This window comes from Muntiacus reevesi, chromosome 18 (assembly GCF_963930625.1).
Source record: "Muntiacus reevesi chromosome 18, mMunRee1.1, whole genome shotgun sequence".
In the NCBI taxonomy this organism is placed as follows: Eukaryota; Metazoa; Chordata; class Mammalia; order Artiodactyla; family Cervidae; genus Muntiacus; species Muntiacus reevesi.
This window is the reverse complement of record NC_089266.1, coordinates 35,769,599-35,781,214: the sequence shown is the minus strand read 5'-3', so window position 1 is coordinate 35,781,214 and position 11,616 is coordinate 35,769,599. Positions and strand designations below refer to the sequence as shown.

At 40.4% G+C, this 11,616-nt stretch overlaps 1 protein-coding gene across 5 annotated transcripts in view; it reads right to left on the bottom strand.

The window, feature by feature from the left end:
- Positions 1–111: 111 nt before the first annotated feature.
- RABEP1 (rabaptin, RAB GTPase binding effector protein 1) overlaps positions 112–11,616 on the bottom strand; it is an 89,233-nt gene continuing 77,728 nt past the window's right edge. For 3 of the 5 annotated variants that reach the window (XM_065908532.1, XM_065908537.1, XM_065908535.1), the window contains 6 exons: positions 11,270–11,410; positions 7,944–8,133; positions 7,262–7,317; positions 4,899–4,997; positions 3,667–3,783; positions 112–1,688 (listed from right to left, as the gene is read on the bottom strand). In XM_065908532.1, the coding sequence (XP_065764604.1) occupies positions 1,545–1,688; positions 3,667–3,783; positions 4,899–4,997; positions 7,262–7,317; positions 7,944–8,133; positions 11,270–11,410 (747 nt within the window). In that variant the 3' untranslated portion in view covers positions 112–1,544. Of the gene's footprint in view, positions 2,794–3,666; positions 3,784–4,898; positions 4,998–7,261; positions 7,318–7,943; positions 8,134–11,269; positions 11,411–11,616 lie in introns of all 5 variants that reach the window. The other 2 variants (XM_065908533.1, XM_065908536.1) reach the window with 1 other exon arrangement.

The window sequence follows — 11,616 nt, the reverse complement described above, 5'->3', positions numbered from 1 at the left end:
CTCCATATTTGAGCAAGAATAAAAGCTTTATCTTAAAGTATAGCAACACCAGAAATGTGACTCTGAAGAGACAGAACCCTCAGATTCAAAGAAAAAGGCCACACAGTATACTAGGCAGCAGCTTTTTTTAATTTGAACACTTTCTTCTTAAGGACACACCTCCAGTACAGTTAACAAATGGTTATACCTGAAATCTGCTCAGAGCGGAACTCAGGCTCCACGGTTGCAAGGCTACCGCTGGCTCACTTCCATGACAGGCAGTATTACCTTTCAGAGCTGAGTTGGGCTGTGCTGTGTCCCGGTACATGTCACTGATTGGGTGTGAGGTGCACGTGTAGGATCTCAAATGGAGAGAGAGCGAGCTTGGTATACAGTATATGATTTTGTCCTTTAGCTTTAGGTAATATTTTTATACCTGCCAAATATGAGTTCTGAAAGGTAATACTATACCTGCCTAGAAATGGATAAGTGACTGCCGATGAAAAGCCACATGGTAAGGTAGGTTACAGGTAAGGGGTAAAATCAGGTTAGACATGCGTGGGAACATGTGTACATGGACTGAATACAAACACAGGAACACTTATGAAACCCAACCTTTTCATTTGTCTTGGAGGGCTAAACACTGCCTTCCAAATCAGTTTCCCATTTATACAGAAAACCCAGTTTAAAGAGGTGTTTCATACAAGAGATTGTTAACAAAACCTAATCTGTTTGTGTTTTTCTAGCAGATTTTTCCTCAAAAAAGTGGGTTCCAACAATTTGCATCTGCCACTGTAAAGACTGCTAACATTTTCCTAATCATGATTTTATTGACCCAGAACCATCTTTTGGAGAAAAACATGAGAAAGGTGCCCAATTTCAGCCTAGCAGTTCCCTGGGAGCTATAGTTCATTCAGGAAGATTATGAATTATTCACTTTGATTTACTACAGTGCCAGTTTTAATAATCTAAAACAAATGAGCTTGGAGTTTATCCAAGGAACTGATCTTACATAATTTAAAGTGATTGCATTTTTGGAAATAATAAAAATTCCCTGTAATTCATGAGGATACATGTTTCCTTTAAAGGAAACCAAGTACCCCTTTATACAAAAGAACTTTAAACCAATTAAGATATTTCATTCATGCAAGCCTATAGCACTATTTCCATAATTAGTATTTACTTTCAAATTCATAATCATGACTGTAAGACTACAGCAGTAGCCCAAGGAATGAGGTATGTAGGCCATATCTTGTCTTATGGAAGACAGAAATAAAGATCTTTAGGACTAGTTTGACTTCATTTATAACAAAGACAATTCAAGTTGTAGGTTTACTTGAGCCAGAAAATCTACCTAATCCACTTAATTCCCACATAGTTCCTTCAAGAATTCATCATTACACACCACCAATCACAAAAAGTACTTGAAAACAAGAGTTTTACTTTTGAACCACCTGTATGATGAATTATTGATAAAACAGCATAGCCTTCCACCGGCTAACAGTACTTGCAGGTAAACAGTGAACACACATCCATTCTTGTGCTTTCTGCAACACTTCATAAGGCTACGGCAAAGACAACCTGTCCACTGATGCCTTCTCCACACAGGAACGGAATTTAACCTCATACAAATGACAAAGCAGATTTCCAAACTGATGAACTAGGTGGGTTTCCCCCAACTTCACCATAAGCATCATCACACTCCAGGTCTAAAATACAAAAGAAAAATACAAAACAGGTATCTGCCAAACCTAGTTATCACCATTTTTGCATCTGACACTTTTGAAACAAATAGTACTCAAATCCACTATTCAAGTTGAAAATAAAATAAGCAGCAGACTTATACATTTATACTAGGTGTTGTCAGACATAGCTTGTTTTATTAATATTTCTTCCACTGATCCAGTAACTAAAACAGTTTTTAAGAGTAGACGGTGCGGGTTCAGCTTGACCCTGGTACCTGTGGGTCCACGAAATTTACCAGGTAGCAGAAAAAGTGCTTCCAAACAGTTTCTTGTGCTTTTCCTTTAACCTCAACTTCCAATACATATAGCCCCAGCCAAGTTTTCAAATTCTCATAATTAATTCAGTTCCAACTGAATTGGTTTTGTTTGCCACCGTCTTATGGTTCTCAGGCAAGTTTCAGTAGCATTTAAGGTCCTCCAACGCAAGATAAAATGGTTTAAAAAAAATACACTGAGCTAGGAAATACAGTCACTAGCCAATGGCCTGCTCTCAAACTTCATATTTTAATATAAAATATTCATACCACATACTACACCTGTCTGCTAGCTGAATACTGTTACTGATTAACTCTAAACAACAGGAAAAAAAGTTCTCTCTTCCAATATCTATGAACAGGAAATGTCATTTCAAACACTATTAGAAGGGTGCTTTAGGGCAGGGAAATGTCAGATGAAGCAGGCAAGGAAACAGCACTTTCTCCGTCACCAAGTCTGATCCCACACTCCCTGGAATCCAGTCTGGAGTCTGGTTAGTGTTCCCGTTTGAAAGGTCTTTTTGCTGCAAATTACCCTGGCTGTTTGCTGTTCCTGTGCTGCACAGTCTCCTCCCACTAGAATTAAACATTTCTCCAGTCTTCCTTTTTGTGTGTGTGACTTCTTCTTCAGTTAAGAGTTAAATAATAATTAATGTTGCTCTAAAGATGAGTTAAAAACCCAAAGTGCAGGCTAGAGTCCTGCCATGAGGGTGTCATGTCTCGGGGAGCTGGTTAATGTCTGTCAGTTTGGTGTCATTCAGAATTGCCCGGATTCTCTCCAAGGAGTCCGCCTGTCGGATCCGCTCTAATTGCACCTAGAGAAATAACGCAGTGATGTAAGTGCAGGTGGCTCTTGCTTGACTTTGTGGTTTACTGTGATTGGTGAGTTAATCTCTATTTCAGCTAAACCAGAGACAAGTTACTTCGAAGAAAGCAGCAAGAACAATTAAATTCAAAAAATTCCCGGGAGGGAGGTTCAAGAGGGAGGGGACGTATGTATACCCATGGCTGATTCATGTTGATGTTGGAGGAAACCAACACAATACTGGAAAGCAACTATCCTTCAATTAGTAAGTTTTTAAAAGATTAAAAACAAACTAAAAACTACTTCCCCAAAGCTGCTGTGTAACAGACCCAGTGTAAGGTGAGTGAGACCTGATCCCTGAGAAGCCACCGTTCAGTTGAGGGAACAACAAGCTTTACAGATTTCAGCACAATACACTAAACGCTATGCCTGGGGACTCAGAGGCCCCACGGGGAGGAAACAGCGAGCAATCAGCAGGGCCTTGGAAGAAGGAACAAGGGCACAGTGAGACAAGGATGCTTCCAGAGGGAACACCATGTTGGGTGCAAGGAACCATACATAGTTTTTAAAAATTATAACAGTATAAAATGTAAGGTGTAGAGAGATAGGCCTGGTTGGGAAAAGTCTTACATACCATGTAAGGGCTTTACACACCACCCTTAAGGGCAGCGAGGAGGAAGAAAAGGGGACAAGTGTGAGGAACACTGGAGGGACAGGTTTCCAGCTGAGATGACCAGGCAGGAATATGGGGCAGGGGCAGCCATAGTCTCTAGTCTTCTAGGTTTTGTCAGAGGTTGAGTCAGGGATTAGAAAATTCTCCTAGAAGCCAATAACCCTGAAAGTGCCTCCTTGGTGTTCCATCTAGGTTTCCCAAATGCCTCACCTGAAGGGTCTGAGAAAGCTTTACGAAATCCCTCTGCACTTGTTCACTGACATCTAGTTCAGTCTGCAACCTCTGGGCTTTGTTCTTCTCTTCAAACATTAGTTGTTCGACAGTAACCTAAAAAATACAAGTTTTGAATGAGGATTAATGCTGAAAGCCACAGGTCAGTCACTGAGGAAACCTGGGCAGCACTTGTTTCCTACTGTGAGGGAGGAAAGATGGTGCCTGTCACATTTCCGTATCCTGTTCGTCTCCCTTTATTTCTGTCTTCACAAGGCAAGCTGCTTAAGCTACCTGCTCTAGATCCTAAAATGAATCAAGTATTAGAGCCAAATTAAATGAAAGTGCAGGCCCCACCTCTCACCCCCAGCAGCCCACTGATAATGATTAATCATCAAAAAGCAGCTGCTGTTAAGATCAACAGCTATCATAGCAACAGGGAGAGAAACTTTAGGGCTTTTCTCTGACAATCACGACAGTTAAGCATCTGCCAGGAAAATCCTCTCTGAGTCAGCCTTAGGCAGCCCGGCTATCTCCAGTCTTCCTGACAGAAACTCCACCAGGACCCGTGCATGTGAGCCTTTCTAAAAACAAAGAACTATCAAAAAACACAAACACAACATTTTTACACTTAAAGATCAGACCACAGCCCCCCTGAAAGCAAACTTCCCCCACAATTAGCCCCATGCACTTTTATTCTAACAAGACTAATCAGAATTGTGGGCAGCAAATACAATTCAATGCACTATTGGATAAAATCAATCGAATGGAATGGCACTTCCAAAGCAGTGTCTGGCTTCGATGGTGCCAAGTCTGGTTCATGGCCTTCAGCCAGCAGGGCCTGTGACAGACCCTGGCACACACTGGCAGTGTGCGGAGACCTAACCCAGCTCTGAAGAGAGAAATCCATTTTCTCCCTGAAGCAGAGAGTTGCCAGCTTTCAGAAGGGGGCTCTATCAAAGGAGCAGGACTTTTTTTTAAACAGGGAAGATGTGATCCTACATCCTTTACATTGTTGTGGGTTTTTTTTTTAATATTATTTATTTATTAGGCTGGGCCAGGTGTTAGTTGTGGCATGCAAACAAAGCTGTGGCAGGTCAGATTTAGTCCCCTGACCAGAGATTGAACATGGACCCCTTGCATTGGGAGTGCAGTCTTAGTAGCCACTGAACCACCGGAAAGTCCCTGTTTTTTGTTTTGTTTAAATGAAACTACCAACAAAAATGTTTCACCTTAGCAGCAGTTTCTTTCTTCAGCTGTTCTTCCAATGTCATTTTCATCTCCTGAAGACTCTCAAGCTGTTGAGACTTCTCTGTTAATGTGGACTCCAACTGTAAAATTAAGAAGGAAAAAGCTGAAACACAGAAGCTCCCTGCAGGTGACCACACCTGCCAGAGGAGCCTGCGGCCTGAAGAGCTGCACCCAAATGCTCATCCTCCAGGGCCCTGGACACTGGCTATGCTTGGAATCCTCTCCTTGCCCTCTGGTATCTGTGGATTTTCAGTTTATTCTTCAAGACCTACTGTTTCTTTTATTAAACATTTATTAGGTACCTCCTACTTGCTGCAGGAGAGACAGACATGTAAGTTAACTGGCATATGAACATGGATGAAGAAACACTTAATTCTGCCAGAAAAGTTGGCAAGGGCTTCCTTGAAGAGATGACATCTGACCCTTAAAGGGGTTGTAAAGGGGAGAGGGTGGAGAGAGAGACTCCAAAAGGAGGGAGTGGACATAAATAATGAGTTATGGAACTGAGCTGAGTTCTTGCTACCTCACAGCACAGGGTGCTGGCCCTGGAGGCTGAGGCCCGAGAGGCAGGGGAGCCCCGCCGGGCTACGGGAACTACTGAAGGGTCTTAAACCAGACTGGCTCACAGTCAAGTTTATAATCTTTAAAGATCACCTTGGTTTCAATACAAAAATGAATTGGAAAGGGATACATTTTGGAGTCAGGGAAAGAAGTTACACTGTTACAATGAGTCAGGTGAGCGCTGAAGTCAACCCAAACAGTGGGAGTGGGAGAGACAGACACACTGGGACACTGGCGACTCCTGCCAGCACAACCTTGACAGCACAGGGGGGCCGAAGCCAGATGGCAGTGGGCGGAGGAATGACTGGGAGATCAGATAGTGGAGATGACTCTTTCAAGAACTCTGGGCATAAAAGGAAAAAGAAAGATCAGTAGCTGGAGAAAGAAGTGCAATTCAAAGAGAAACTTCTCCCCTCTTTACTAGGAGACCTCTGAGCGTGGTTATGCAAAATGGAAAAAACCAATCAACACGTAGAAGTTCAAGGCCCACAGTGAAAGAGGAAGACAGCAAAGATGCCAGGAAAAGACATGAGTGGTTAAGTCAAAGCACATGTGCAGTGACAGAAGACTGGTCAGAATCAGGTCATCATCCTTTCTTAAGATGCAAGAAAGAGAAGGCTGGGAGGGAAAAAGCAAACATGTTACTGCAGAGGCAAGAGCTGAAGATGGTCCTGCTTATGATAGGGGTACAAGGCCATCAAGAGGTGAGGTGAGTGGTGACTGAACAACCACTGCAGGGAATGGAAGGAAACAACTAAGAACAGATGAAAAGCTACTGAGCAGCATGTGGCAGCAGGAGCAGGCATGTTACTCCTTCCAGTGGTCCAAGAGGCAGAGAAGGTGGACACCAGGATTAGTCTGGAGTTGGGCATATCAATAAGGTCAGCAGAAGGACAAGGGACGAGAGGGCTTGCAGGCACTGGGGGGAGACTAGATAAAGAGACAAGCCCTGTCAGATGCCGCTTAGAAGCAAAGAAAGCAAAGTCATGAGGAAGCTGCTAAAACCAAAAGAGGAGGAAGGTTTGAATGACGTTCTCAGACAGATAAACCTATAGGATAAAGGGCTAGAAAGATGGCAGACTGAGGTCAAGAGATATGAGCCTGGAGTGTGACGTCAGAAGTGCAGCAAGGTGCAAGCAGGAGTGTGGCAAGGAAGGTGTGGCTAGATGCAGTAAAGTTCACTGATTCAAGAAATTATGACGCCAGTGAGCTGAATGGGTCATTTACCAGAAGGTGTTCATGATGTCTTAAGAGACGGAGACTAAGCAAGTGGAAAACATCACTTCCTGTTTGTAACAGACTTCATACGTATTTCCATGGTAGCTTTAAGTACGTGTCATGTTAAGACCATGCCTTGGGTGGTCCAGTAGCTAAGACTCCATGCTCCCAATACAGGGGGCCAAGGATCAATCCCTGTTCAGGGAATTAGATCTCACATGCCACAATTAAGGCCCAGCGCAGTCACTTAAACCAGCCAAATAAATATCCTTTAAAGAAAAGACCATGCCTTGCCTGTCTTCCCACCACAGTGGAAGCTCCAGACTAAGTCACATCTCAGTCTTCCCTGTATCTCCTCCTGCCAACACAGAGCAGGCTCTCACCAAATGGTCTCTACCGTCATCAGCCACTATATTCCGTCATATTCCACTATACTTTTCCCGGGAGTTCCTTGAAGGCAGGGACTATGTTCTAACTATACTTTATTCCTTGAGTCTAGCACAGTAGGATTCAATAAATACCTACTAGCTGCTGACAGAATCAATTTCAAACTCATGAAACTCACCTGTCCTTTTTCTACTTTTATTCTTTCTAATTCAGCTTTTAGGCTAGAGATGGAAGCTAGGAGGAAAAAAGGAGACATGTCAGCATTTATTGATTATTTTGCATTTAAATCTTAAAATGCCCTTTTGTACCATAGCTCAATCTCAGAACGAAAGGAGTCAAATGTACTGAACACAGTGGGTAGGGTGGTGGTGGGGGACCAACATCCCTTCTCACAATTATCCCCAACCAATCAGCATAACATTCAAGCTCATGTCAAAGTCAGAGCGCACGCAAATGAACACCATGGCATAAACTATCTCTGCCTCAAATACCGACACTTCACTATGTGGTGGGGTGGGGCCCGGGTAACGCTGGCAGAAGTCTGTTAACAATTCTAAGTTCTGGAGGAACTGCCACCCGTCTTCTCACAGGCTCCAGCGTCTGGGTTCAAGTCCTGAGTTCCCTGTCTATTTAGTAACTGCCAGAGAGGCCCCCAGAGCTCCTAAAAAGATGTTTGGGTTTTTTTTTAAACTCCTTATCAGGGGCTATATCAGAACATGTGGGAAAAGGGACTGAGTCCTTACTTAATTCCTTCCTATACTTTTTGTTTTCTACATTCCAAGACCATTACTACTTCTCATAACCAGAGAGAAGTTTTATTTAGTGCCTCCAATTCTAAACTACATCACTTTTATCTTCACCTATTTCTTCTTTGCAGTTTTCTATTTCTAGCTGCAGAGTTTCTTCAAGGTTTTCTTTTAAACACTGTTCTGCTTGAATCTGCTCTTTCAGGAAAAGTATTTCAGCCTTCAGCTTTTCTTCCATGTGATCTGCTGCTGTCCGCACATTAATGATATTCTCACGGTATTTTAATACCAACTCCCGGAGTGCCTGGATCCAAGAAACAAATAGTTATTGGGTTTTTAAGGGTGAAAGAAAATAAACAAAAAAAACTAAAGATTTTCTGCAACCAGAACTTCAGATATTATTTTAGATAGTTCAAAACTCAGGACTTTGAACCCAACCCGTTCTTGGCTTCAAGAGGCAGGTGTCATGCCATGTTAATATTCAGTATGTTACAGAAATAAGATAACATTGCCAACCAAAAACTGTATATTGTGAATTATGTGTTTTTCCCTCAAAACTGTTTCATAAATGTAAAAATTTAAATGTTGGATGACTTACAATGTGGGGTTCACTATGAATAGTTTAGACACTTCCACTATTACCTGCTTAAATTTGAGAGGAGTTAGTGAATGAGGACCAAAAAGACTGAAACTCAAAAGCAAGTGTGAACTCCAAGATGACAAAATATACTTATTTATTTATTTATTTATTCATTCAAATAAACACTTGTTGAACATCTACCACAAAGGCAAAGTACTGTCAGGTCTGAGGCAAATACGCAATGAGAGGCTTTCCAAGATGATCAGCTGTTTTTCTGTAATAAATTCAGTTTAAGTCTTATTTTACTTTTTCCCTAAATTGTAGTTGTCTTCTTCTAAAAACCCTCCCAATTATATCCTAAAGCAACCTTACAGTAAAAACTGGGATTCTTAGATAACTACCAAATGTATATAAATTAAAGAACAGCAGGGAAAAAAAAGTAATTGAAAATCTGTATCAAGAAAAATTTCATTAAGATTTATTAAAGAATCAAGCTTTACAAGCTAGACTGGTTATAACCTTCAAGGATTCTGGGAACTTCTTAAAAATCTAGTTACTAAAAGTCTCTATAGAACATGGAAGAGAGGAATCTTTCCTGCCAAGAGAAAAGTTTGACAAGGAAAGTGGTATACTGATAGCAAAAGTAGACAGGATCCCAAAACTTTCTCCCTGATGATATCAGTCACCAGTTCAGAAAGGATAGAGGGCTCTTCAGAGTGTCTGTAACCTGAGCTGAGACCACAGGTTGGGGGAGGGCAGGGAAAGGAGAGGGAGACAGCAAGGAGCTAAAAGGAAGGGCAGGCAATGGAGCCTGTGTAAAGAAGTAAATAAGAACACAAAAAAATCATGTTAACATCTATACAGGAAAACAGAATGAGGTCCAAACAGTAGGGGATTAATCTGTAGGGCAGGATTAGGAAACATTGTTACTTACAAAGCTATAAATCTCTGTAATATCTGACTTTTAAAAATTTAACAATTATAAATTTCTTTTTTAAAAAAAAAGACCAAAAGATTTTACAAGAAATATTCTTCTGAGAGTTGCTTTATGAAATCTCATCTTTGCCTATTCAATTTATGTTTACTTGGGTTTAGCCCAAGATGATATTTTTCATATAGTGAAAGATTTTTAAACATGAATATAAAGGCTGGAAAAAGTTGAGATAGTTATGTCTCAAGAAACTTCAGGCTTTGCAGCCCTGATTCACCCAACCACAAAAGAATGGAAGTGACCAAGTGTTATAAAAGTTATCAGAAGACAGAAGGAGTGTGCTGTATCCTAAGTGCTATATAGAAAACCTAACATCACAAGGAGCCAGCATGGAGACCCCCTTCCAATATTTCATTTCTGGTGCCTTCTCAATTATCCTGCAAGAATAACAGAGACCTTCAATTTGGCAAAGGATTCTTAGATACAGCATTAAAAGCCAAAGCCAAAAGAAGGAGAGGTAAATTAGACTTTATCAAAATTAAAAATTTTTATGTTTCAAAGGACACCATCAAGAAAATGAAAAAGACAATCCATAAAATGGGAGAAAACACCTGTAAATCATTTATTTACCTGAGAAAGTACTTAAATCTAGAATTTATAAAGAACTCTTATAACTCAAAAAAATAAAAAGCAAACAAACCAATTTAAGAGTAAGCAAAGGATCTTAAAACAGGCATTTCTCCAAGGAAGATATAAAAATGTCCAATAAACATATGAAAAGATGCTCAATAGCCATTAGGGAAATGCAAATTAACCTTAGGGAAATGGAAATCAAAACTACAATAAGACACCATTTCACACCCTAGGATGGTGATAATCACAAAGTGAGATAACAATGATTGTCAGTGAGAATGTGGAGAAATGACCCAGCAAATCCACTCCTAGGTTTAAACCCAAGAGAAATGAAAACATTTGTCTACATCTAAACCTATACATGAATGTTTATGGCAATATATTCATAGTCCAAAGTGGAAACAACCCAAATATCCATTAGTAGACAAATGGATAAACAAAACAGCCATATAGTAGAGTATTATTCGGTCATAAAAACGAATGAAATACTGATAACATGCTATATGACATGAATGAACCTTGAAAACAAAAAGATATATGAAAGAAACCAGACACAAAAGACCACAAGTTGTAGGATTCCATTCTTATGAAAGAAAGGACAATCTATAGACAGAAAGTAGATTAGCTGTGGCTTAAGGCTTGGGGAGGAAGGGTTGAATAAAAGGTAAGGGGATTCTCTTTGAGGTTATGAAAATGTACTAAAAATGACTGTGGTGATGGCTACACATCTGAGAATATATTTTAAAACATTGAATTGTACACTTTAAATGGGTAAGTTATTTAGTAAGTGAATTATATCTCAGTAAAGTCTGTTTTTTGGTTTTTTTTTTTTTTTGGCCACATTTCCAGTTGCATCCAAGTGGCTGCCAATGGCACTATATTGTTCTTTTTTTATGGCTGAATATTTTCCATTGTATATTATGTACCACATCATCTTTATCCATTCAGCTGTAGATGGACATTTGGGTAGTTTCCACATCTTGGCTATTGTAAATAGCATTGTTATGAACATAGGAGTGCATGTATCTTTTAAATCACAGTTTTGTCCAAATATATGCCCAGGAGTGGAATTGCTAGATCATATGAAAACTCAATTTTTAGTTTTCTGAGGAACCTACATACTGTTCTCTATGTGCCTGTACCAACTTACATTTCCACCAACAGAGCAAAAGGGTTTCCTTTTCTCCACACCCTCTCTAGCATTTGTTATTTGTAAACTTTTTTAAAAAGAAGAATTTATAGATATTTCAGAAAATGTACTTGTTTACGTTTTTTATCATATAGAAAACAAGTTACCTCCATAGTGTCTGGGAGAATGAAGTCTTCTGCTTGTTGTAATGACACATGCAAGCTATGCTTTCCCTGAAGACTGTCATTATCTTTCTGTAGCCTCACCAGTTCTTCTGAAACCTGTTCCCGTGACTGCATCAGCACTGCCTAAAATAGAAACAGACACTAATCACAGCCAGAAAGGTAAATCCTGTCTGCTGATAACCGCACCAGTGAAAAACAAAGGTCAAAGGAAATAAGGGCTGAGGATGGAGGGTACATGACAAAGCTCTGTAAGACTCACAGAAAGCAGATCAGAGACTGACTGACCTACAGCCGTTACGTGTATTCAAGGGGACAGGAAATGGAGCGAG